This window comes from Meleagris gallopavo, chromosome 30 (genome assembly GCF_905368555.1).
Source record: "Meleagris gallopavo chromosome 30, MGAL_WU_HG_1.1, whole genome shotgun sequence".
In the NCBI taxonomy this organism is placed as follows: Eukaryota; Metazoa; Chordata; class Aves; order Galliformes; family Phasianidae; genus Meleagris; species Meleagris gallopavo.
The window spans coordinates 838,446-865,462 of NC_139433.1; the positions used below are offsets into that span (position 1 = coordinate 838,446).

At 58.9% G+C, this 27,017-nt stretch overlaps 1 protein-coding gene across 3 annotated transcripts; it reads left to right on the forward strand.

Annotated features, from left to right (window-relative positions):
• The first annotated feature begins 16,354 nt into the window (after positions 1-16,354).
• Positions 16,355-25,650, forward strand: KANK3 (KN motif and ankyrin repeat domains 3). Of its 3 annotated transcripts, none has more exons than XM_085211460.1 (11): positions 16,355-16,488; positions 19,624-19,698; positions 19,959-21,764; positions 21,832-21,931; positions 22,039-22,272; positions 22,709-22,796; positions 22,998-23,217; positions 23,314-23,456; positions 23,697-23,897; positions 23,987-24,085; positions 24,371-25,650. In XM_085211460.1, the coding sequence occupies exons 2-11, from the start codon at positions 19,662-19,664 to the stop codon at positions 24,425-24,427; spliced, it is 2,985 nt and encodes a 994-aa protein (XP_085067586.1). In that variant the 5' UTR covers positions 16,355-16,488; positions 19,624-19,661; the 3' UTR covers positions 24,428-25,650. The 3 variants fall into 3 exon arrangements, with proteins under 3 accessions (XP_085067586.1, XP_085067588.1, XP_085067587.1); XM_085211462.1 differs by having other exon boundaries at positions 24,374-25,650; XM_085211461.1 differs by lacking the exon at positions 16,355-16,488 and adding an exon at positions 16,498-16,519.
• The last annotated feature ends 1,367 nt before the right edge of the window (positions 25,651-27,017 follow it).

A 27,017-nucleotide genomic window follows, 5' to 3' on the forward strand; every position in this document is an offset into this window, starting at 1 on the left:
ACTCCATCCCCATTCCCATTCCCATTCCCATCCCCATTCCCATTCTCACTCCCATCCCCATTCCCACTCCCATTCCCATTCCCATTCCCATTCCCATCCCACTCCCATCCCCATCCCCATTCCCACCCTACCCCCCCCGGCTGCCCTCATTCCCGGTGAGCTTTGCCACTTGCTCCCCATGGAGCCCCCACCCATGGGTGCTGTGGGTTTGGGGCTTACGAGCAGAGCTGCTCTGGGTGGAGGAGGACATCCGCTCCTGAGTGCAGCCCATCCCCAGGAATGCCCCTCTGAGAGCTCATTCATCCCCCTCCATTCATTTGCAAACGCCTTTGGCTCCGTCAGCAGCTCTTCCCTCGGGCGCTGCCTCTTCCCCTGGCTTAAAGGGATTTTCTGTCTGTGATTTTTTGTGGTTTTTTTTTTTTTTTTCCTCCCCACGAAGGAATTCACGCTCCTTGGCCGCACCGCTCCCGGCTCTGCAACAACAAAAAACGCCCGTTGCGGTCGCGTTCGGCCCCGTGTGTCACCACGGTGGGAGCCGGGGACACGATGGGTGACAGCGCTGGGGGGGCAACCGCGGCCCTGCACGGCTCCGACACGGGGTTCCCCTCCCCCTCAAAAATAAAAGCTATGGAAAATCTCTTTATCTCCGCCCTGCCACCTTTGGGCATCCAGAAAGAAGGCAGCGCTGTGCCCGCAGGGCCGGAGGTCGGAGCATCCCCAGAGCCCTGCCAGCGGGGAAGCGCAGAGCCCGGAGTCATTGGGCCGAACGGGGCAGCACAGCTCCGCGTGTTGACAATTCCTGTGGGTTAATGATGTCACGGCAAATGAATCCTGTGAGTAACTCAGCTCCCTGCCCCGCCGTTACCCAACATCAGAGTTTGTCCCACATCGCAGCTTGGGGAGCAGCGGGGTTACGTGGGGTCCTGGAGCAAACATAACTCCAGTGTTTATTTGTAATGGTTGTGTTGAGAGGCAATGCGAGGAGCCCGAACCCTTCCAGAAGCTGCGTGATTTATGCATTTTACTTTGGATGTGTTTTCCTATTGGGACGATGCCAGTTTGCCCTGAGAAATATGAATTTTTAACAGTCGAAAATGAAAAGCTCCTCTCTAAGGCCCCGAGCTACCTGTGAATGGGAATGGAGTAATGGGAAACTGCATTCAACTTTAAATAGAGCTTAAAATGGAGTCCGGTGTCTCAGTGTATTTCCAGCACCCCATTCTGCCTGCATGGAAAAGAGGCTCCAGTATGGCTGGCTGCTCCCTGGGCTGTGCTGGGCAGGCTGGAGTTTGCTGGCACACGGGACACAATGGTGGCACTGATGTAACGGGGGTGATGCTGTCTCTTTCCTTTGGCTGTGGGGATAGAGGACCACACAACCCACACCCAGGACAGACCCTGCAAGGGGTCCCAGCTCAGCAGATCTTGCAGCCTCTGGGATCTCACAGCAGCCCAGGGAGCAGCAGGGCACTGTGGTGGCCCTTGGGGTGTCTCCCAGATCTCTGCAGCTCCATTGGGTTCATCCCCCGGCCCAACAGGGTCAAAAGAAGTTAATTTTTTGTTGGGGTATCTATCTCTGCAGGCACAGGGGACCCTCTGTATCATCACCCCCATCCCATCATTATTGCAATCACCGTCTCCATTATCAGCCCATCCCCAGATTCAATCCCATCACCTCCCCATTCCCATCCCCATCCCCACTTCCATCACATCCACATTACTTCCCCATTCTCATTCCTATCTCCATCACCTCTCCATCTCCACCCTATCCTCACTACCATCTCCATCCCCTCCCCTCATCCTCTTTCCAAGCCCATCCCATCCCGTCCCCATTCCATCCCCACCCCCATCACCTCCCTATCCTCATCTCCATCCCCACCCTTGTCCTCTTTCAACCCCATTCCCATTCCATCCTCATCCTCATCCCTATTCCTATAATCTCCCCATCTCCATCCACATCCTCATCCCATCCTCATTACCATCTCCATCCCCACTCTCCCAATTTCTTTCCAATCACCATCCCCACTCCACTCCATCACCATCCCCATCCCTATCCCCATCTCCATCCCTATCACTCCACATCCCATTCTCATTACCATCTCTCCCATTCTCTTTCCACCCCCCATTTGCATTCCATCCCCATCACCACCTCCCCAACCCCATTACCACCCCCTCTCCATCTCCACCCCATCCTCACTACCATCTCACCACCCCTCTCCACCCCATCCCACCTTTCCACACTCCCATCCCATCTCCATCTCTGCCCATCCTTCCAACCCTCCCCATCCCATCCATCACCCCATCCTCAAAGCCATCCTATCCCATCCTCATTACCATCTTCACCCCCAACCCCCCAACTCTTTCCAATCCCCATACCCACTCCCATCCTCTTTCAAACCCCCATTCCCATCCCATCCCCACCCTCACCCTCATCTCTATCCCCTCCCCATCCCATTTCCACTGCCGTTTCCATCCTCACTACCACATCCATCCCTATCCCCATCCTCTTTCCAAACCCCATTCTCAACTCCATCCTCTTTCCAATCCCTCTCCCCACCCCGCCTTCCCCCATGTAAGGTATGAGGGCACCAACCCCCACTTCTGCACCAGGAAATCCCGCAGGCAGTGCCAGGACTGCGCCCATCCCTGCAGTGCTTCCATTTCCCACACCACTTTGCTCTGTGGTCCTTTTCCCCCAGATTTCTCCTTTCCATGACCAATTCACATTGCCCTCCTCACACCCTCTCTTCCAGGCAGTGCACCGTGAGCTCCCCCAGCACATCTGGCTGCACACCAGCAGCGGGCAGCCCCAGCCACGGGCGCCTTTGTTCTCTGCCTTTCTCCATCCCGCTCCTTCCCACGCTGACCCCCAGGTCATTGTGTGAAAGTTCAGCCCTGCCTGAACTCAAAGGCAATTCCTCCTCCGGCTGCTCAGCCCCGCGCTGCCGTCTGACGGGAAGGCGGCTCACGGCGTGCCATTATGGTTACAAACAGCCGACGTAAGGGAGACTCCAACGAGAGGGGAATGGGCCATGTGTGAGCTGTGCCGTCACCGCTTTGGGGATAAATTTAGGTTTTCCAGTGGAACAATGGCTGTGTTGCAGGTCAGAGGGATTTCCCACCGGCGCTTCTCACCCAGACGGCGCTGGGTCAGCGGGCAGAAGGTCGCCCTTGCCAGGAAACCGGAGGGCTTTGGTGAACATGGGAGGCTCAGCAGGCAGAGAAATCGGACTCTTATTTTCACAGTCATCGCTCAATTGGAACAACATGTGTTTCCAATTAGCGGCTCTCTCTGGCTGGGCTCACAGCTCATCCACCCCAGGAGGGCGATGCGCATCGGAGCGTCCGTGTGCTCCCAGGGGCTGAGTGCTGCACTGTGCCCAGCCACAGCTTCACTGCTCTTTGAGGGGGCAGTGGGGACATGGGCACCTGGGTGCTTTTGTCACTGGCCTGGTTGGTGCCCTGAAAGACTCTGCATTCATCGGTGTAGTGGGGTATTAAATAACGATGGGGATGGTGTTGGTAATGGTGCCGATGGTGATGGTGATGTAATGGTGGTGGTGGTAGTTATAATTTCAATGGTCATAATTTTGACAGTCATAGAAGAATTCTGTGATTCTTTGATTCTATAATTTGGGGTGACTGCCTTGGCAATGGTAATGGTAATGGTAATGGTAATGGTAATGGTAATGGTATGATGATGGTAATGGTAGTAATTTGGGGCATTTACCTGCTGCCAAGAGGCTGCTCTGCTTGGACAGCACTGCTCCCGGAAGTGACTGCAGCCTGGCAGGGTTTGGGCTCAGCCCAGCTGGGCGTCCTGGGCTGTGAGCTCCCCTTGGCCACCCCTGCAGGAGCAGTGCTCAGACCCGGAGACATTGGGAACAGCCTGGCACCCAGAGGCTCCCTCTGACCTCCAGGAGCACTCAGTGCCTGCGGGTGGCAACGGCCCCCAGCCTGCTGGCACAGCACAAACCACTTTTTGGCCACATCGAGTGCTGTCCTCCGGGTCACCTCTGTGCCCAGGAAGGCTCTGCCCAGCACTGGGTGCCCATGGCCAGTGAATGGGGTCTGGTGCTGAACCCATGGACCGCAGCAGTGACTCTGGGATGCTGCCTCCCTCTCTGCCCCCATGAGACCACGTCTGCTTTTCCCACGGGAAGGGAGATGTTGGCTCAGGACAACATGGGTGATGGCCATGGGAATGCCAGGCAGAGCGGATACCCTTTATCTTTATCCTTATCCTTCTCCTTATCCATCCAACAAAAAGGAAAAACACATGGGATTTTTGGCACAGTCCTGAAAGCCCAGCTGAGAACCAAACCTCTGTTCGTGGTTCACTCTCCATCCGGATCCACAGCCACGCACAGGAACAGCTGTGGTAACAGTGACACACACCCCAAATGCACACTCAGATGCACACGTACAGGAAAGCTGCACCGTGACGCGTCCAGGAACTGGGAATATTTCCTGCTGCTGCAGATGGTCACATCAGCAGGTGATGGGAAGGGACAGCACGGCCCGGGGGACTGACGAGAGGTGACAGACTGCAGCTCCCCTTATCAAGGGCACATTCCTGCAGGGTCTGTGAATATGTCTTAGTCTTTATCTGAGGTTTTTCCGGATTTTCACGCTGCAGCTCAGCAGCACAGGCAGTGTGAGGTGTTTGGGATGCACAGATCTCTGTGTTGGTGCCGGCTCCAAACAGGGCCAACGTCACAGCCCTGAGCTGGTCCCAGCAGCAGGCTCAGACCCCACGGGCTGCTGAGTGACCACAATGGCACCGACACGCTGCTCTCCAGGTGATGCTGAGCCTCAATGCAATGCTCTGTGTGCATGGGGACGCCGTCACCACAACCTCAGGGTGAGCGAGCACAGCCTCTGCATGAATGCACCTTCAGAGCTCGGAGCTCACTGGGGTGATTCTGGGGGACATCAGTGCTGGAGACGCCTTGAGCCCATGGGAGAGATGGATCCTCACTGCTGGCATGCCGTCCTTTAACCTTGGACTTTAGCAAAAGGGCCAAAAATAGCTGTCAAAAGGGAAGAGCCGACCTTTGCTATTTGAAGAAATGTTTGCTCTGTCAGCACGAGCATTCGGGGGATTTTGTGAAAGGTGCCAGGCCAGGAGCTTTGTGCTCACCCCAACAGCAGCCAGGAACCATGCAGGGAATGCGGGCTGTGGATCCCCACTGGGAGGAACAGTCCTCCCCGGGAATGCAAGCAGAGCTGCTGGGCTTCCCCAGAGTCAACAGTGCTCCTCTGCTTGAATGCACAGCTGTGGGGTGGGGAGGGGGGGGCACTGACACTGGGAATGGACCCAGAAGTTGTTTGGGATCGAACGGCAAATCCTAACGCCGTGCACATGGTTTGAATGTGCGAAAGCAAAGCATCCACTGGAGGGGCAGCTCGGGGACCCAGCACTGAATGGCCACAGCTGCACTGCACGGGTGACCCAGCAGAGCTACGGGGCTGATTCTGAACGCTGCTGGCCCAGTCTCAGATCCCAAAACTACACAGCCAGAGCGCTGCCCGCAGGTAACCCGTCCCCACAGCTGCTGCCCGACCTTCCTGCCAGGCTGGACTGAAATTAGAAGCAATTAAAAATTAATCTTGGCGCGGGCTCAGATCAAACTTTCTACCCATTTTTAGCTGCACGTCGCTTTGGGGATGGCATGCATGCAACTGTGTTCAGCCAGTGATGCAATGTGTCCGGGGGGTCTGCAGGGCGTGAACGGACCCGAGGGCACCCAGTGGTCAGAGCTGAGGTGGGGAGAGCCGGGGTGAACAACCGGAGTGCACAGCTGCAGCAGTGCTGGGCTGCTCCTGCAGGGCTTCGTGGCCGCCTCGCAAACGGACTGCTCTGTTCTCTGCTTCTCAGTTAATTCTTGCTCAGTGCCTTCATTCAGTTCATTCGTTTCCTCTTCCAAATGAAGAGGACTCGTGGGATGAGGCATGCTCGGGGCAAAGCAAACAGAGCTGGGCCTGAGAGTGGGGACAGCAGGGGGCTGAGCCACAGCCCCGTAGCATTTCTCCTGCGGGGACACCTGGCAGCCATGGCAGCACCCATGGGAGCTCATGGTGGGACCACTGCCACCTGTGCCACGATGCATCCCTGGGGCTGCCACAGCCGTGGGTCCTTCCCCAGTGTCCTCTCACGTTGTACCAGTCTGTCCCCGCTGTCCCCACTGATCTGTCCCCACAATTCAGGGCTCCATTACAGAACCAGGTGAGCACCACTCTGATGCTGATGCAGGAGCCTGGCGAGCCCCTGGGCCATCTGTCCCCGAGGAGCACCAGGGCTGGAAACAAGCAAAGCCCCCTAATGCCTGTAGCCAACATGGCTTTGATCCAGAGAAATGGGGAATTTCCAGCTCCTGCTCCCTACTTTCGCATGGATGGGAACTGAGAAGGCCAGGTGTCGCATGATGAGTGGCTCAGGACGTGGCCTGGGGGCTCAGTGTGCTCAGTGGGCACCTGCCCTGGGTCAATCCATGGTGCCCTTGGTTGTGGCACTGCGGTGCCCCGTGTCCCAGACACTGCTCCGGGTGTCAGACGGCGGCGAGGAGGAAAATGCCAACCCTCATTGATGTTACTGTGACAGCGAGTCCCAAACCTGACCAAATGGATCAAGCAGAGCTGGGAGAGCTGAGCAATTAGTGCAGTTATTATTAGTGCTGTCAGGACGGGTTTGCAGATGGGCAGGGTGGAGGAATCTGTGCCTGGTGTGGGAGAAGCGCTGGGGATGTGGCATTGCACGGGGATGTGCTCAGGTGTCCTGAGATGGGGACCGGGGACATCGCTGGGGATCAAAGTGAGCCAAAGAAGGGGGCAGGCACTGGTGCTGGTGTGGAGCCCTGAAATCATTTCTCTCGTCGCTCCAGCCAGGACTCCCAGTGATGCAGCACCAGGCAGAAAGGTGCCCCACCACTTTGTTGCTGTATGTAGGGCATCCCCAGGGAGCCCACAGCAGCTTGCGCCTCGCCGGGGCTCCCCATGGTGCGCTCCAAGAGGCGCCTAATTCATCCTTTCAGAGCAGAGATCAGATGGATTAAGGCTCGCTGAACGCTTGCCAAAAGAATTGCCATTAGGCCCCGGAGAGCTTAATCTCCACTGGACTAAAAGCAGGCTGGCTCACCCCGTCTGCGAGGGGATCAGTGCCCAGGGCAGAGTCTGGGGCTACGGGATCCTCCGAGTCTGTAGCCCCAAGGCTGGTGTGCTGTGCTCCAGCCCACGCTGCCCTGGGGTGTGATGCACAGGAGCCACGGTGGGAGCTGGAGCTCCACATGCTGTGGTTCTCCGTTCCGATGAGCTGTTCCCTGATTTGCCCAGTTATCTCCTTGCAGATTAGTTTCCCCAAACTGCCCTTGCCTGCGTGCTTCTGGGCTGACTCACGTTTGTTGTTTCCTGCCCATATCTCTGATTTCCTTCTTTGTCCTCATGCCCTCCCTCAGGGTCCAGCACTTCTCGGGGTGTCCCTGACTCACTGCTCCCCAACCTCAGGGCTGAGTTCGGGGACCATGAAGTCATAGAATATGACTCATATAGTGATAGAATCATAGAATCATAGAATCACAAGGTTGGAAATGACCTGCAAGATCATTTAGTCCAAGTCCTCCCACACTGCAGCACCCCACTGGTGTGGATGGAGGACCCCACTGGTGCTAATGGAGAGCCCCAGTGGTGCTGATGGGGGGCTTTATTAGTACGAAGAGCCTAGTGGTAGAGATGGAGAGCCCCAATGGTGCTGATGGAAGCCCCAAAGTTCTCCAGCATCCCTCCCCTCACCAGCACTGTATGGGTGAGTCTGGCTGCCTTCACAAAGAGCCACGAAAGCCTCCATGCCACCCCTGCTTGGACCAACACAACCCTGGGGCCAGCAGCCTCCATCCCTCCTCATCACCTCCTCTCCCCACTCCTGTCCCCTGGCCCTGTGGGTGGGGGCCGGGCACCACCCTCCTGTCCCCATCGAAATGATGCAACCAGAGCTCGGTCAGCAGCGATATGCTGTTCCAGCAAAGCAAACACAGCTCTCAGCCTCGTGTCATTGCAACAGCCCCAGGAGCAATGTGACAGCCCGAGCCCATGGCTCTGCTGAAACACGAGCCCTGGGGCTGGGATGGGGCCAAACACTGCCTATGTGGTCAAGGAAGTGCAAAGGATGTGTCACCATTTGGTGACATTCCCACACTGGTGGCACAGGGATCAGGACCAGGAGTGGGTCCTGCACTGGGACGCTGAGCTGAGCTGAGCAGATGTGGGTGAGAGTGAAACTGAGCCTTCCCCTCTCTCCCTTGGTGTCATGTTCACAGAAGCAGCATGTTCCAGCAGAGCCATAAACAGGGGGAAGGAATAAACCTGCCTTTATCTGCCCGCAGGGCCTTGGAGCTAGCTAAGTTTGGAAATGAACTAAAAAAAACAGGGTTTGTTTTCACACTGAGCCGAAACCAGAGCAGGAGCCGGGAGGGGGACTTTTTTGCTTTCCAGCATCACTGGATGAAGGCTATTCCTTTCCCCACCACCCACAGGACTATTTCCCAACAGGACTTTAAAGCTGTGCCTTGCAACACCATTGTTTTGAACAGAAAGCATCATGTGCCAGCCAGGCCCGTGGTGCCGACACGCTGTTGCTCAGAAGTTATGCTCATATCACAGCCTGGTCAGAAGCCACAGGTCTGGCCCTAGCTCAGCTCAGTGCTGCTCCTCACATGGGCACAAACAGGTTCCTTCCCCTCTGAACCTCAACCCAGCAGCTCCCTGGCACAGTCTCAGTGTCAGTGAACTTGAAATGAACCCTTTTGGATCACCTTCCCTGCAAGAAGCTGTGGGTGTTGCAGATATGGAGACTTTTATCCAGGGATGGTTATGAAGTTTTCATCCAGAGGAAGCCATTCCCAAACAAGCTATCACCTTTCTTTTTGTCCCTTCTGCTCCACATCTGGGAAGATTCATGGTACTATGGGCAGCCATCACCATCCCCAACACATCACCACTCATTGCCACCGACGGCCAGCCCATCACCGATCACAAACTCATCACAAAACCATTGCAGCCAATCACAACTCCCCACACCCATCATCACCCATCGCAAACCCACTGTTAATCCATCAGCACTCAACGCCACCCATCCCCAACCCAATCCCTTCAATCACAAACCCATCACCAACGCATTGCTGCCAATCTCCACTCTCCACCACCCATCACAATCCCATCACCACTCAGTGGCCATGCTACCCATGGCCAACCCATCACCCATGGCCAACCCATCCCCAACCCATTGATAACCCATCACTATTCATTGTTACCCATGACCAACCCATCACCCACCCCCAATCTATCCCCAGTTGCTACCAATCTCAACTCTCCACCATCCATCACAAACTCATCACCACTCAATGCCACCCATCCCCAACCCATCACCAACCCACTGCTAACCCATCACCATTCATTATTACCATCACCAACCCATGGCCAACCCACCACCCATCCCCGACCCACCTCCAACACATTGCTACCAATCTCAACTCTCCACCATCCATCACAAACTCATCACCACTCAATGCCACCCATTCCCAACCCATGGCCAACCCATCACCCATCCCCAACCCATCCCCAACTCATTGCTACCAGTCTCAGCTCTCCACCACCCCTCACAAACCCATCACCACTCATTGTGTACCCACGGCCAACCCATCACCCAACCCTACCCCATCCCCAACCCACTGCTAACCCATCACCACCCACACTCAGTGTGGACCATGCCCAGCTCCTGGTGGCACTGAGCCACAGCTGGATCCTGTTTGGTGATGGAGGGATCTGTGCACGTGTGTGCAGTGCTGGGGCAGCCCTTCCAGCCTCTGGTGCACTCCATGCTCCCAGCCCACAGCCTGCAGTATGGAAGCCATACATAATTAACGGCCACATGCTCAGCCCCTGCGCTCATCCCCAGGCTCTTGCATTTATATTTCATGAGCACATCCCTCAGAAGCACAGTTTTAAGGGAAAAAAAAAAAAGGAGAAACTGTCAGCTCAGGTTCAGCTCTGCCCTCGCTCGCTTCCAGGCTGACTGCTTGTTTGTTCTTGCCTCAACCCCTTCATTAACCTGAATTAAAGCGTCATTCAAACCGACAGCTCCTGGCTGCCTCACGGCGAGGCTGTTTGGGATGATCAGCAGCCAAGGGATGCGCCGGGCACCCGCAGTGTTTGTGCCCTGGCATTTTCCTTCCCTGTGACCTTTGTTGATGGTGTAAAGCAACCCCCAGTGCAGCGTTTGCAGCTCACACACGTGTAAATGGAGACAGTCGATCATTTTCACACGTGGGGAAAAAAAAAATAAATCACTTTTTGATCGACTTCTGCCGCCCTTTTCCCACGGTTGGATTAACCAGCGCAGTTTCGGTGCTGCGTGCTCTCACTCGTTTGGCACACAATCAAAGTGGCTGCCATATGTGCTGCTCATCGAGAAAGGAACTGCCTCTTCTTCAAGGTGTGAAAGGTGGCCATGTGTAAAATCAGCTCAGCCCTTTGCTAAGTCAGATGGGGATCGCTTCCAAAGCGATGCAGCACGCATGGATTCCCAAAGAGCGGCTGCCCCTGCTCTGCAGAGGGAGGTGATTCCTTCAGGGATGGATGGCTCAGAGTGGGGGGCAATGCTGTGCCCCCGAGGTTTAATGCTTGGGAGAGAAACATCTCAACACGGAGAGGAGATGCAGTGGACACACCGGGCTGTGTTGCTCTCCTACAGCCCTTGTTCCTTTCTGGCTTGAAGAAAAATCAACTTCTGGGGTGGGATTTGCCGCCACTTTAGGGATTTGGACATCAATTTCTAAGGGGGATTAAGAATCCCAATCCCTTAAGCAGCTTTGGCAGCCCCATCCCCAGCTCCCCTCACTGCAGACCCCCAGGCAGCCCCGCTCTGATGGCTGTGACACCCCCCCAGTGTCACACACAGCTCTGCCCTCCCTGTAGTGATGGAGGTTGGGGTGATGCTGAAAGCATCCCAGCCCCAGGAACTCCGTGCACAAAGCATTTGGGGCTGGGGACGGAGCAATGGGGCTTTCACCATCCAACACCACTTCCATTTCCTTGCTTTTAGGCTGTTTTCTGGAACGTTTTGGGGCTCTGGGTGCTGCTCTTCATCTTCACATTCCTCTTCTGTCCTCACCCCACTGGAGACCCAGTGGGCTAATGTCCCCAAGGACTCGGATTGTGGGGAGGGCCAGGGGCAGCCCCAAGCCTGCTGCTGGTTATGGTGCATAAGAGTGGGAGAAAGCACCCAGGAACCTCATTAACAGCCTCTCCTCATTAGTCACCATCTCCATGGTGATAGAGTTCAGCAAACCGACGGATTATGAGCCACCCCACTGCGTGTGGGGCGCTGGTGGCACTCAGCAGCCCAGGTTGGGGCACGATGGGGCTGTGAGGCTGAATGCTGAGCAGTGTGACCCCCATCCCAGGGTGTGCTGCTGGAAGATCCCATAGGAGCACTGTGGCTTGGTGCTGCTCACAGATCCTCACGTGGGATGTGCCCATGGCGCACGGAAAGTGCTTGGGACAGGGCACGTCTGGGGTCCTGAGGCTGCAGCAGGGCCATTCCCTCTCTCCTTGCCAGCTCAGATCCCCTCAGTCTGAACCCCGCAGCATTAATCCAATGCTCACTGTGCCAGAGCTCACATTAACACAGCACGAAAGGCCTGCGGGCAGCTGAAACCAAGCAGAACCTCCTCTGCCCATGGGGAGGAAAAGGCAGCGGCTGGGATGGGTTTCCTCTGAAAATAAACCACAGCCCAGACAAGCGAGCATTTGGAAAGCTTGCATCTCCCAAAGGTGCTCCTGGGGTGTGAAGGGCCCAGCACAGCATGGACGTGCCATGGGGAGCACCCGACCTCTGCTGCAGCACTGTGCTCCTTCCATCACTGCAGCACTGTGCTCCCTCCATCCCGCACTGCTTACAGACAGATTCCCTTAGGTTTGGGAGAAACCTTCCTTGGAAGGTGTCAGGAATTGTGGTGCACAGGGGCACGGCCAAGGACCCCTATTCTCAGCTGGGCTGGGACAGGCAGCCCAAACCCAAAGCAAAGCCCCTGGGAGGCACCAATATCCCACAGCCCACAGCAGGACCTACATTCAGAGCTGATCCCCAGTACCAGTGCCCATACTCAGGACCGATCTCCAGTATCAGATCCACGTACCACTACCAGTGTCCACTCCCAACACCCCATGCCCACTGCCAGCACAAATACCCCTCACCCAGTAACCAGGATCACTGTGGCATCAATGCCCAGTGCCTCCCACCCCATTCCCAGTGCTGACCCCCAGTGCCACTGCACTGATGCTTCCACCACCACCTTCCTTGCAGGCTCTCATGCTGCTGCCTTTGCAGCTTTATGAATATTGTAGTGAAGCCATTCCTTTCATCTCTGCTCCCTTCCAGGGACCCCCAAACCTTCTGTACATTCATTTCCACCTCACTACGCCGCTTAATTATTTAAGCTCTCCTTCCCGAAAGTGAAGCCCTTCCATTATCACTCCTTCCGCTGCGGCTCACGTGGAATTTGGGGACTTGCAAATCCACCTGGAGCCTCAAAAACCCAATTTGCAACAGCATCTTCTCCATTCACCTCTGAAGCAGCACAGCCGGGCCATTTGCTGGAGCAGAATGCCCTCACTTGGTGCTTTCCTCTCCATCCTATTGCTCCATATGGGTCATTCTCTGCTTAACTGCACCGCTGAGTGCCACTCGTGTGCCCCATGCCCGCTCCCCAGCAGCAGTCCCTGCTCTCACATCGGTGCGTCACCACCTGAATTAATCATCAGCCTCACTCCGTGCTGTGCTGCTCACCAAGAGAGATTTTTGCACATTAAAAATTAACAGCTCTAAATGATTGATGGCTGGGCAGAGCTCAGCCTGCTCCAGGATTGCTTTCCTAAATGGCTGTCACGCATCCCTGTCCCCAGACGTCCCCTGCAGAGCTCCAGGCACATGAAGGGGGGTGGGGGGAGCAAACTGGCATGGCAGCAGCCCCCCAAAATGAGCCTTAGCCACCTGTCTGCTGGAGAGGCTGAAGGGCTTCGGGTGGTGGAACTTTCAGGGCTCATCGGGGTGCAGAAGGGATGCTCTGCCCCTGCACTGTTGCTGGTTGTTTGCTGGCCCCACGTGTGCAAGGCAAAATATGTGGTGTGTGGCAGTGCTGCAGGGCTGGCAGATGCAGTCTGAGACCTTCAGCCTTTCTCTCTCCATTATCTGCATCTCTCCACATTGCTCCATGCCGTGCATTGGCATTTGGGAGCACTGAGGGGATGCACAGATCAGGGTGGGGGACAGAGAGCTTCTTTAGCTCATCCCTGCTGTCATCATCCCAACACCTGCACAGAGGGGCTGCCCACACCCCCCAGCAGGACCCAACTGCTACCCACAGCCCCCCCAGCATCCACCCCAGGCACCCAACACAGGCATCCAGCACCCCATCCAGGACCCAGCCCTCATCCATCCCCTGCACCTGTCCTGGGCTCCCATCCTGTGCATCCTCAGTACCCACTCCCAGCACCTAACCATGCATCCACCCCCAGCATCCACCCCGGGTGCCCATTTTCAGCTCACCCCTTCCAGGACCCGTCCCAGGCTCCTGCACAATACACTTTCTCCTTTGCCACCTCCAGTGCCCACTCCCAGTGCCCACTTCCAACACCCAATCCTCTTGCACATCCACAGCACCCATCCCAGATTCCTATGCAATACACCTTTCTCACCTCTACCAACCCAGCACCCACTCCCAGCACCTATCTTTAGGATTAGGGTTAGTTCTAGGGTAGGGTTAGGGTTAACCCTCTCATGACCACGTAGGTCTCTGCAGCACCTGGCCCATGCATCCACTTCATGCACCCATCTTGTGCACCCAGCTGCAGCACCCACCTCATGCACACACCCTATGCACCTACTCCACGTATCCACCTGTAGCACCCACTCTATACAACCACCTGCAGCCACCACCCCATGCACACACCCTTAGCACCCCACACACCCTTCTGCATCACCCCCCAGAAGCACCCACCCACATACCCTTGCAGCACCCATCCCATGCAAGCACCCTCAGCACCCCATGCATTCACCCCACACATCCCCTGCAGCACCCATCCATGCACGCACCCCATGCACCCCCCTGCAGCACTGAACCCAGGCACCCACCTCTAGCACTCCCTCTATGCACCCGTCTCCACGCACCCTCCTGCAGCACCCACCCCACGCACATCCCCCATGCACCCACCCACATGACCTTGCAGCACCCATCCCATGCAAGCACCCTCAGCACCCCATGCATGCACCCCATGCACCCCCCTGCAGCACCCACCCCATGCATGCACCCCGTGCAAGCACCCTCAGCACCCCATGCAGGCACCCCATGCACCCCTCTGCAGCACCCACCCCATGCATGCACCCCATGCATGTACCCCATGCATACACCCTCAGCACCACCCCATGCATGCACCCCACGCACTCCCCTCTATCACCACCCCTCTGCAACACCCACACCATGCATGCATCCCATGAAAGCACCCTCAGCACCCCATGCACGCACCCCATGCACCCCCTGCAGCACCCATCTCATGCACTCACCCCGTGCACCCACCCAGTGTACCCCCCTGCATCACTCCTCTGCAGCACCCACTTTATGCATATACCCTCAGCACCCCATGCACACCCCTGCAGCACCCACCCCACGCACCCACCCCACGCACCCCCTGCATCACCACCCCCGCACCCCCCGCACTCCCTCCCCCCCCCGCTCCTCCCCCCGCTTCCCCCGCCGTCTCCGCTCTCCCCGGCCCTCCGCCGCCCCCTCCCGGCCGCGCCCGGAGCTCAGCTCGGTGCCGCCCCCGGGGGCCGCGGGGCCGGGAAGGGCGGCCCGAAATCGATCCGCTCCGTTCCCGCATCCGCCCCACGGGGAAGGAGGGATGCGGTCCCGTAACGCGGGTTGCGGAACAGCCCGCGGAGGGGAAGCGGTGCGGAAAGGATCGCCGACCCCGCGGCAGCGCTGCCGTCAATGGTCCGATTGTGCGCCGGGAACAGATGCGGCTTTTCTGCCGCCGTCAATGGAGGGGCTGTGCGGCCCCGCGGAGGGCAGGGGAGGGTCTGGGAGAGCGCTGCTGGAAATGTCAAACGAGGGGCGGATGCTGAGAGCCCGAGGGCGGAGTGGGGGAGGCGGCCGGGAATGGTTCCCGATGGAGGGACGGAGAGATGTTTGCTGGCTCCCTCGTCCCGAGGACCCGGCTGGGATCATTTAGGCTGCTGAGGGCCCGGAGGCGTTCTGAAGCCGCGTTGTGGCCCTGGAGCTCATCAACCCACCCCGATCCCACTCTGCTGGGTGACGGGAAATGGTGGGTAAAGCCGAGCTGACATCACCACTGGGGCTGCCATGGGGCTGCCGTCCCACCGCTCAGCACACGGCCTCTCCCTTCTGGTGCTGCTCGGTGATGGAAGGCGTTCCTCGAGCTGTGCCGGGGCTCCAGCCTTCTGCTTCCACCCCATCACCGTGCCCAGTCCGACCGAAAACTGCAGGGCAGGGACAGGGGCAGGGATGGCCGGAGGTGCTGGGAAGTTCTGCCTGCGGCACCTTTGGGACGCGTTTATGGCCTTGTAACGGCAGGAAGGGGCCGATCCGCCCCCGGTACCGCTGGACTGCGGCCAAAGCAAACCCCGGCACGGCAGAACTGCGAGGCGTTCTCCCGATAGGGCCGGGCACAAAAAAAGCCGCCCGGCCTTCCCAAAGGCATCGCCTGAGATAAGAGCCGGAACCCGACGGGTGGCACCTGCGGCCGGCGAGATCAGAGCGGGCATCTGCGGGGGGGTTGGCGGGGCTGCCCGGGGACGGGAGGGCACACGGGGTGACACAAAGCGGGGGGGGACAGAGGGACACGGAGATGGAGAGAGAGGCACGCAGCGCTCGGTGGGGACACCGCGGATTTGGGAGCACTGCTGCCGTCGCGATGGGGAAACTGAGGCACGGCCGCGTGTATGGGCCATGTGGCAGAGAGCAGAGAAGTGGGCTCGCGGGGAAAGGAGCCCTACGAGACGCTCTTCTGACTTAAAAAAAAAAGGTGGTTCGGTGTTTCCTATGAACCGAAAACCCGTCGGGTTGCAGAACTTCTCGCCCCGACGGCCGCTCCCGGGAACGCAAATTCGGGACTGTGGACCGCAGAGCCCCGCACGGCTCAGCCGCAGCGCTCCCGGCTCCGAAATCCACCATTTTTGGCACAAACGCCCTTTCCAACAGTGCCGCTCTTCCCGCGAGCCGAGTTACTGAAGAGCGCTGGAAAAACACCCGAGGGTTCGGGACGGATCGCGCTGGGAGGGAAAGGGAAAGGGCTCCCGCCCCCCCCGCCCCGCCCCGGCCCCGCTGCCGGCCCGCCCCGCCGGGCTCCGACCTACAGCCGCCGGGCCCCGAGCGGCCCCGCGTTGGGCTGCAGCCCCGCGCCCGGCCCGGACCCGAGGTGAGGGGGATGCGGGAGCGGCGGGAGCTCGGTGAGGGCTGCGGGACGGGGCCGCCGCTCGGGGCCCGCGGAGGGGCCGCGTCGGAGCTGCCGGGACCGCGGAGGGGTGGGGCGGCCCCGGGCATCGCGGGCGGGCGGGACGCGGAGCGGGGCCGGAGAGGGGGCTGCGTTCCGTCGGGTCGGGCCGGGCTCTGCGGTTCTGCATGGGAAAAGGGAAATCCTGGGGGGTCTTAGGATGGCGGTGCTGCGCGGCTCCCCAGGGCGGTGAGGACCCACGGATGTGGGGTGCTGCTGGGCACCCTGTGTTGGTGGGAATCTGGGGGTGCTGTGGGGGTTCCCCATGGTGCTGGGGACTCAGAGAAGTGGGGCGTTGTGGGGCACCTCATGGTGATGGGGACACAGCTAAGGGTGCTGTGGCATTCCCTGGGGCGCTGGGGACCTGGGGGTGCTGTGGGAAGCCTCGTGGTGTTGGAGACCCAGAGAAGTGGGGTGCTCTGTGACACACCATGGTGATGGGGACTTGGGGGTGCTGTGGGGAACCTCATGGTGACGGAGACCCCCAGAAATGTGACACACCGTGGTGCTGGAGACCCAGAGAGCTGGGGGTGCTGCGGGGCTCCCTGTGGTGATGGGGACCTGTGGGTGCTGTGGGGAACCCCGTAGTGATGGGGTCCTGGAGAACTGGGGGAGCTGTGGATCTCCCTGGGGTGCTGGGGGTTCTTTGGGGAACCCCGTGGTAATGGGGACCTGGGGATGCCATGGGACCCTGGGCTGCTGTAGGCACGTGGTGTGCAGTGGAGTCATAGCGCTCTCAGATGGAGAGGGCTCAGCCCTCAGGGAACGCATAGCTGTTGTCACTAGCCCCAGAGGTACTGGGAGCTGCTGGTGGGACGTGCTGGTGGGCTGCACTGTGGGTGCAGGACTAGCAGTGTGACCAGGTGGGCAGTGGGGACTGCTCACGGGGTGTGAGCAGAGCTGGTTGTCCCCTTTCTTAGGGGCAGGGGGAAGGGTGTTGAGCACCACCTAGCCATAGCCATCCTGCTGCACTGCTGGTGGCATCGCAGGGGACGTGCAGACGTGTCACCACAATGGCTCCATGCAAGGATCCCGAATCACAGCGGGGTGCTGGCAGCTCCGGCCCCCCCGCTGCGGAGGAAGCTGTCTGTGCTCAGTGCTTTCCCTTTAACTTTGGGTTTGGGGGCTTATCGCCGCATGCAGCTTCGAGGGAAACGTGCCTGCAGAGATAAATCAAGCTGCAGTGGCCAGGGCTGCTCTGGACTCTGTTCTTCTCACATTCCTCATGACCTCAGTGTTTGGCTCAGAGGAAGGTTGCTGAGTTCTGTCAGTGTGTCCACCCACGACTTCCATCGCCCCTCTGCAGCCCCACGGATGGCACAGCTGGGCTGGGCCTGGCACCACTCTGCCCCTGCCTGGGGAAATGCCAGTGCCAGAAGCTTCAGCATCAGTGGGGTTGGCACGGGGTCCTCCTGCCCGTCGGAGCGGTGCCTCGAGCAGAGCATCGGGGGGCAGGGAGTGCAGGGTGGGGTGCCGGCATCGCCCAGCCCTGTGCTCCACCTGCAGCAACAAAGCCGCCGTGCTCCTCCTGCCGGGACACGGAGAGCGGCCGCTCTTTGAAGCGGTGCCACGGCGCTGGAGGCTGCTGGGGCGAGGGGACAAGGCTGGCCTTGTGCAGCCAAACCCAGCAGGTGACGGCAGAGACTTAACCCTCTCGCTACGATGTGCCACCTCTGTCCGCCTCCGCTTCTCATGCTCAGAGCTGAGCTGATGCTCTCCTGTCCTCTGGCGCAGGTGGGTGCACGCGCACGGCCGGCAGCGTGGAGCTGCGCTGAGAAATGGCACCGTACCCCGAGCCGAGGGGTACCCCGAGGAAGCATCGTGATGCCCGGCTCTTATGGGGCCGGAGCGGGGCTGGAGCGGGGCCAGGGCTGTTCCTGGCGCGGCCCCAGGCAGGACAATTCCCGGTCGCGCGGCGGAAGGGAGCGCCGGGGCCGTGCAGCCGTTCCTGTTGCTCTCCTTTTTCCTCCCGTTCGATTCACAGCGGTGCTCAGGGGAAGTTTATCCTGGCCTCGGCGCTGCTTAATGACCTGCAGGGAGGAAACCAAGCACTTCCCCGGCTCAGCGAGGAGGGGATGTGCTTCAATTTAGGGGCTTAGGGCTCCTCTCTGCATGGCTTCCTTGGGGTATGGGGAACAAAGTGCCAGAGTGCAGCCCCAAAGCTGTGAGGATGGATGCAGGCAGCCCCTGAGCCCCGGGGACATCACTGAGGGTTGAGAGCTGCCTGCCTTGGGTTGGGGAAGCTGAGATGGGCCGTTCCAGCACGGGGATCACTGTTCCCACTGCCCCATGCCCAGATGCTGCGGCAGGTTGGGGCTGAGCAGTGGCAGCTCCTTGGGCTGTGAGCTCATCCCTGGAGCGCAGCCCACTCTGCCATTTCCCTTCCTTTGCCTCTTGTTGGGTTCACAGGAACGGCCCAGCCCCTTTTTGTGCCTTTCTCCTGCAGGGAAGGGAAACACTAATTCTCATTGCTCCTTATGCTGAGTGCCAGGCTCGTGGTTGGGCGGGCATCCCGCTGGCTCCCACCCAGCCTGCGCGTGCCTGGCTCCTGGGAAAGCCAGGCTCCCATTTCACCCCCCCCTCCCACCACTCCTTCTCCTGTGCTTTCATCGGGAAAAGCAGCCAGGTTCCTCCCGGGGACACCGAGCAGCCCCCAGCGGGGTGGGAGACGTGGTGGAAAGCAGTGATGGGTGCTGGAAGCTGCTGGTGGTCGTGTGGCTTTGTGAAGCATCAGTTTGTGTGATCCTGGGCAGATTTCTCACTGCCTGAAGGCTCAGTGCCCTGCTCCTTCTCCCCACTCTGACTCACGGCTTTTTGCACCCTCAGAGCTGGCAGTGCGGTCGGCCCAGGCTGCAAAGCATTCCTTAAATGTACAAACAATCCCTGGGAGCAGCTCCAGCCGTCAGGCACCAGGAGGGAGCCAGGCAGAGTCGGGGCATGGCTGCAGGGATATGGCCCAGCTTTGGGGTTGGGGTACCCCAACTGGGGGAGCGGTGTGGGGCTGGTGGGGTCAGGCTGGATTGCAGTGTTTTGCAGCTTGGGGCCCCGCTGTCATTTCAGGTTGATGGTCCCCTGCTCGGCAGCACTGCAGGGAGAAGATGGCTCAGCCTGCACACCTGAACCAGAACCTGCCAGGTAAAGGGACCAGAGCTGCATGTGGGGATTGGGGGTGGGGAGCACCATTGGATGCAGGATTGAACTGAGCCATCCTGATGGGTTTCCTCATCCCAGCACTGAGTTCAAAGCAGAGCAGAGTCCTGCAGCACCCGATGGCACGCAGGTGCCGGGGGGGCCATCCACCATATCAACCTCCAGCAGCATCCCCCTACAGCGCAGCAGAAATGCCCTCCTGCCTCCACCAGGCCACTGCCTGAGCATCTCTGCTTGCCTTGCAGATCTCGGGGGCCCATTCTTGTACAGGGACCAGGATGATGGCGAGAAGAGCTCGTACTCAGTGGAAACCCCCTATGGCTTCCTCTTGGACCTGGATTTCCTGAAATACGTCGATGACATCGAAAGCGGCCAAACGCTCAAGAAGGTGCCGCTGCCGCGCAGGGCGAAAGGGACACGGCCACAGCCCGGCACACTGCGCAGCCCCAGCAGCCACCCCAGCGCCTGGACCTCCACCGAGTCCCTGGCTTCCACACTCAGCGAGGATGGGAGGAGTGCACTGCTGCTGTCCCCGCAAGGCCGCGCGGTCCCTGAACCCCCCGGCAAGCAAACCTCGCTCCCCACGTCCCCGCCGCCCGCGGTGCGGCTGCTCCCACCTCCTGCCCGCAAGTGCCTGGCGCGAAACCCGCAGGTGGAGAAGACCTTGCTGGAGACGAGCAGGAGGCTGGAGCAGGAGCAGAGCCGCTCGCAGCCGGGTGCCCCGAGCCAGGTGCATTCATGGGTGCCGGCAGGCTCCGAGGGCCAGCCGGGCTCCATGCGGATGAGCCCCGGCAGCTCAGGGCGCAGCACTCCTGCTGCGGGGCTCGGGACGGCCCCACTGCAGCACGTGAGGGAGCAGATGGCCGCGGCCCTGCGGCAGCTGAGGGAGCTGGAGGAGCAGGTGAAAACCATCCCGCTGCTGGAGATGCAGATCTGCGAGCTGCAGCGGGAGAAGGCGAAGCTGATGGAGAAGCTGTCGGCGGAGCCCGGCAAGGTGTTGTTGGATCATCCCGATGGGAGCGAGGAGCAGCCCCAAGCAGAGCCGGAGGGAGAAGTGGAGCCAGCGAAGGGACGAACGAGCAAGATAGCAGAGCTGAGGAAGCTGACGGAGAAGCTGGCTGTGCCGGAGCGGAGCGGCCGCAGCGCGCAGGGCAAGAGCGTGGCAGCCAGGCCCAGGGCTGCGGAGAGGCAGTGCCGCTCTGTGGCGGTGGGCGAGGAGCGGGCCATGAGCGACGGCGTCTTCTACTACCGATCACAGCAGCAGGGCAGCGACGTGCCAGATGGGAGGGAGCGCCGGGACGCGGCCGTGTGGGTGCTGGAGTCCTCGCTGGGCCTGGCCCCGGAGGCAGAGAGGGAGCTGGAGCTGCTGCAGCAGACGGTGGGGCACCAGAAGGACGTGATCGCCATGATGGAGGGGCACCTGCGGGAGGCCACGCGCGAGCTGGAGGAGCTGCGCATGGAGGTGTGCGCCCGGCAGCCGCGCAGCCGCGTGGACAAGGAGGTGACGGCCAGGCCGCAGGTGGCCGAGGCTGTGGTGGAGGCGGCGGTGGCCACGCAGAGCCGGGCGGCCGGAGAGAGCGTGGAGACGGCGGACGTGGCCGTGGGGTGCGCCCCGCAGACCGCCTGCATCGGGGTGGGCTGCCGGCCCCACGGGCGGGACGTGGCTGTGGGGCCCGATGCGGCCGTGGGCCGTGAAGATAAAGGCAGCCAGGCCGACGGGAGCCGCCCCGATGCAGACCCCAGCCCTGACAACGTGGGCCCCGCCGGTGCAGGCTCTGCTGATACAGGTGCTGCCGACCCGCATCCCACCAGCGTGGGCCCCGCTGACCCAGGCCCCGCCGTCCCGGCCTGTGAGCAGACGGAGCCCGCTGTGTGCGATGCCGGAAGCCAGCAGCCCCCCCCAGGCAGTCCAAGTGCCCCCAGCCCGCAGCGTGCGGCAGTGCTGGAAGCAATAGGGGCTGCCACGCATCCCGCAGCCCTCTCGGCGGAGATGGAGGACGGCAGCCAGGAGCCGGCACGGGACGGCAGAGCAGCACCCAGCCCTGCAGCCAGTGAGTTGGGTGGGGGCTCGGGGTGCCCCCCGACTCACCAGGCCCTGATCCCATCTCTTTGCTGCAGGAGCCCTGAAATCTATCATGAAGAAGCGGGACGGACCTCCTCGGAGCGAGGCTGAGGGCAGCAAGAAGAGCCTGCAGTTTGTGGGCGTGCTGAACGGGGAGTACGTGCTCAGGGTCCCCGTGGTCCTGAGGGGCTGCCCCTTCCCCAGCCACGGGGCGGTGGGGGGGACCAGGTGGGTGCAGCCATTGAGCCCCTCTCTCTGTGCAGGTACGAGAGCACATCCAGCGAGGAGGAGGAGGAGGAGGAGGAAGAGGAAGGAGACAGCTCCTCTGAGAAGGCTTCAGCTGACAGCACTGACAGTGAGGAGCCAGCGGGCACCGACACCTCGGAGGAGGAAGAAGAGGATGCTGAGGATGGGGACGGACAAAGCGAGCTGAGCAGGCAGCAGGAGGGTGAGGGGGCCAGCACGGCCCCCCCAGAGCCCCCCGAGGTGAAGGAGAAGTAAGTGCTGTGCCTGCACCATGCTGTGCTCCTGCTGATGGGAAAAACACACTCATGTCCTGCAGAAAGCATCGGGCAGGAAGAGTTGTTCCCGCGTCACTGGTCTGCTAAGGAAACCCCGAGAACAAGGCTGCAGCTGTGTCTTTTCTACAGGAGTGATGGAAAAAAAAAAAAAAAAAAAAAAAGGCATTTTTTAACAAAGGAAAAAATTCAGCCTAAAAATGGGCAGATCAGTGTCTGAGCATGTCCGTATAAGGCTGTGTTCAGCAGGCTGGACCCCCCCCAGGGGCATGGCCACAGAACTGGGGGGAGGGCTCCAGTGAAGAGGACGTTCCCTGGGGGGGGTGCAAGGAATCGGGGAGAGGAGTGAAATCTCAGGGCTGGGGGGCCGGGGGCTGCATACCCTTGGGGCCATAACCACCCTTGTGCCCCCCAGGTTCGAGCTGAGCCCCAGGATGCGGGAGGCCTGCCTCATTGTTAAGACTCACCTGGGCCACCCCACAGCCACCAAGAGCAAGGAGGCGGTGAGTTGGGTGCTGCAAGTGGGATGGGTACCACCTGCCCTAAGATGGGCCAGCAATACTTGTAGCAGCACTTTTCTTCTCAAAGCATGGCCCAGATATCCCAAAATCCCACGTAGACTCTGGGCTGTCCCTGCATGGGGCTGGGCTGGGGGGTCCTGCCTCTGTCCCATGCAGAGGCTCAGCCCCACTCACTGCCTGCAGCTCGCCAGCAGCAGCCTGGTCCTGCAGGAGTGGTTCCGTCTGTCCAGCCAGAAGTCATCCATCCCCGACACGGTTGCCAACCACCTCCTGGCCTTTGCTGAGCTCTCACCAGCCCTCCTGGCCCACGTGGTCAACCTGGCCGATGGGAATGGCAACACTGCCCTGCACTACAGCGTCTCCCACTCCAACTTCCACATTGTGAGGCTGCTGCTGGACACAGGTGGGTGCCCCCAAGTCTGCACAGCCCCATAAACATCCCACACTGGGATGCCCTGGGAGCAGCACCCCCAAACCCCTCCTCTGTCCTTTCCCACAGGGGTCTGCAATGTGGACCACCAGAACAAAGCTGGTTACACAGCCCTCATGCTGGCAGCTCTGGCGGCCGTGGAGCAGGAAGACGACATGAATGTGGTCAGGAGGCTTTTCAGCATGGGCAACGTCAACGCCAAGGCCAGCCAGGTTGGTGTAGGCTGGGGGCCACCATGTCCTGACTCCCTGCAAGCAGCTCCTGGCTCTGTGCTCACCTCCTGAGCTCACTCCAAGGGGCCAGTATTTGGGGAGGGCATCATATCAGGAGCTCCTTCCACCCACCATCAGGCAAGGAGGTGCTCAGAGCCCAGTGGGCAATGGGGACAGCAGTGGGACGAGCAGGTGGCCCAGCTGGGTAGAACTATCCTGGCAGTGTTCCTTGTGTCACAGGCCGGCCAGACAGCACTGATGTTGGCCGTCAGCCACGGACGGCAGGAGATGGTGGAAGCCCTGCTGGCCTGCGGGGCCAACGTGAACCTGCAGGATGAGGAAGGCTCTACTGCACTCATGTGTGCCTGCGAGCACGGCCGTGTGGAGACTGTGAAGCTGCTGCTGGCTCAGCCCACCTGCGACGTCTCCATTGTGGACAGCGTAAGGCTTCTCTGCCAGGGCCTGAGCACACTCACCCACCCCCAGACCCAAACCCAAACCTCTCCCAACCGCTCTCTTGTCCTCCTTAGGATGGTAACAACGCTGTCACCATCGCGCTGGAGGCAGGACACAGCAACATTGCAGTGCTCCTGTATGCCCACCTCAACGGGACAAAGGCACAGCCACAGGTGAGTGCTGCAGCCCCCTCAGCCCTTGTAAGGGACATGGAGGTGGCACCACACCGCCAGTAGGGCTGCCCAGTGGGCAGGTGACACGGGGAGGGGAATGGGGCTGTGACTCAAGTGAGTGCAGCTGACGGTACCCGAGGAAGGTGCTGTGGAGGCAGCAGCAGTGTCCCATGGGTGGCAGATGCTCAGCGCATCCTTGGTGGCAGGGGAACGGCCTGGCCAGCCCCAACCAGGAGCCACAGGAGGGGTCTCTGGTGACATTCACTGACTACTCCTTCTCCGCAGCAGGGGACATCAACAGCGGGCACCAAGAGCCCCGTGAGCCCAAAGAAACCAAATTAGAATGACCTTTGGATCCGGCTGTGTGCCAGCTGGCCACCATCAGAGCCAGGCTGTCACTTGTCCCCCTTCCTGCTGCTCCTTCGCGTGCTGAATCGCTCCCTGAGGCTGCGGATGTTTTCCATCTCCGCTCGACAGAGCAGGCACTGTCCCTGGGCCTCAGTGCAGGAAGCGTCCCACTGCAGCTGCAGGAGCACTGCAGGGCTGCGAGGGGGAGTGGGGCTGTGGGAGGACAAGCAGCAGCAGCAGTGGGAGAGGGGACATGGAGCAGCTGCCTCGTGGCCACAGGAGCATTTCCAGACTGAAATATGCGCTCGTCTTTCCTGGCATTTCCTTTCCCAACAGAAACCTGGCTCTTCTCTAACACACGCACACAAAAGAAAAAATTACATATATATATATACACTAAGCAATATATATATATATATATATATAAAGATGAACATCAAATCACTCAATGATTTGATTTGCTCAATGGGAGCCAAAACTTCTGGGTGCTCAGACCTGCAGCCAAGCTGACAGAAGAGATGAGAGCCACAGCTGCATTTAGGGACTGAGACTGCCCAGCCTGTGCCAGGAGCCACAGAGATGAAACTCAGCCCACAAGCATTTCCCATTTTAAAAGTCCCACAGCCACCAACCATCCATGGGCTGTTGCTGCCTTCACAAGTCTGTTTGCCCTCCCCAAGGGGAGGAGCGTGGCTGCTAGCTCCAGAAATAGAGCAGCAAGAAGAGCTGAGAGCCTAGGGCCTGCAGAGATGGACACGTACGTAGGAACATGTGTGTCTGTGCAAGTGTGCGTGCACCAGGCAGGGTGAGAACAGACGAGGTAAGGACGAGGACTGGCAGCAGACAAAACAAGAAGGCTTTTGCATATGAAGCAGGCCCTGCTCTAAGGTAAGCGATGCTGCAGCCCCCACTGCTGCCCCTTGGCTCCTCTTCCTCCACTGAGGCACACAAGGCCTGGTCTGAGCCATCTCACCAGCTGGGAAATGCTCCCAGGAGGGCTGCTCTGGGCAGCACGCCGCTGTTCTCACCTTGTTTCAGCTTTGCACTGAAGTTACTACACGAAGCTTACAGCCACTCTCCAGTACACCGCTCTGTATGTACTCCGTACTCACTGCTTTTGTTTCACACATCTGTTTACTGACATTTTTATACTGATGTTTATTTTTAAGACAAATAAAATTTAAACTTATTTTGAAATATTACAGCCACCATCAAAACTCTCCTGCCTCTTTGTCTGGTTACAGCCCTGGCCCTCTGCACTCCAACCCCACAGGTCTATTGAACTGCCCAAATCCATCTGTGGTGCTTTTTATTTCCAGCTGAAGTGTTTCAGAGCAGAAAATCTGAAGCCTGGACTCCGGTCATGTGAGGTGATGGCTTCTGGCCTGTTTCACCTCATGGAATCAAATGTAACACTGAGACCAGGTGCAGCCCTTTGCTCCCTGCTGCTAATGCTGTACAGCTGTATTGCTATGGAGCAGGAGGAGGCTGCGAGGTCCTTGCAGGGCAGGAGGGTACAGTGACCACACAGAGACAAGTGGGGAGGGCTACAGCTGCTCTGAGCCACCCCACTCACTACAAATGCATGCCCACCTGGTCACCTGCTCACAGCTGATGCTTTGTGTCACTCAGCAGCACAGCTGGCAGCCCTGCTCGGCTGTCTGTCCTCAGCACACCACATTCTTTGGTCACTGCCAATGCTATGCTGGGAATGAAAAGCAGCCAGATAAAAGAACTCCACAGCAGGCCCCTCCTTGCACTGAGCCAGCCCTGGAGATCTCTGCTGTGCCACAAGAACCAAGGAAAGGCAGGCTCTCTATGATCTGAAATTAAAAGGATATCAAAGAGGAATCAAGAATCAGATAAAGCAACAGCACATGCACATACCTGACAATCCTAAGCTCAGTGATTGGAACATTCCGCAAATGCTCTCCTCAGCTATTGGAAGCTCAAACTTTCTTCCCGGTCACTGAAGTGCCTTAATGAGGTTCAGGACATTAAAGGAAGACAGACATTCCCACCTGAACTGTGACAGTTTTTAGACCGACTCTTAGTATTTTGTCCTACCTCTATCTTTATTTAGTGGCCTAAAATAAACTCTTCTGGCTGACCTTGTGGTAGAAGCAAAAGCTGAAGGCACTGATGTTGATTTACTGACACCTTGAAGAAGAAAGGTAACACTTGCTCTCTGTGGGTGACTGCCAGGAAAGACAGCAAGGAGCTGTATTTATAGCAGCACTAATGGAATTGCTTACTGAGGACAGAAAGGCTGAGGCAGCAGGCAGTTACTTCGCAGGCTGGTAAGTTGACTTCCAAATTATAATAGAACTTCACAGAAGCAAGCACAGCAGTACCGCCCTGCTGGTTACATACAGAGTTAGCAGAACAGTCAGAAACGAGGTTGCTGTAACCAAAATAAAGTTAGCTTTGTTACAAGTAACAAGTTAACAAAAATACAAGATCACAACAACATCAGGATGAAGGCATCATGGATAAGCACAGTTCTAAGAGCAGGCTTTGGTCCCTCTTGAGCCCAAAACCAAAGGCTGACACGCACACAAAGGCACGCTATAAAGCTAAAACA

Bases quoted from the DNA above. Each gene is read 5' to 3' on its own strand.
- KANK3 (XM_085211460.1), top strand. From the start codon at position 19,662: ATGGCTCAGCCTGCACACCTGAACCAGAACCTGCCAG. The intron at 23,218-23,313 runs GTGGGTGCCCCC...CCTTTCCCACAG, and splicing joins GAGGCTGCTGCTGGACACAG to GGGTCTGCAATGTGGACCAC. The intron at 23,457-23,696 runs GTTGGTGTAGGC...CTTGTGTCACAG, and splicing joins TCAACGCCAAGGCCAGCCAG to GCCGGCCAGACAGCACTGAT.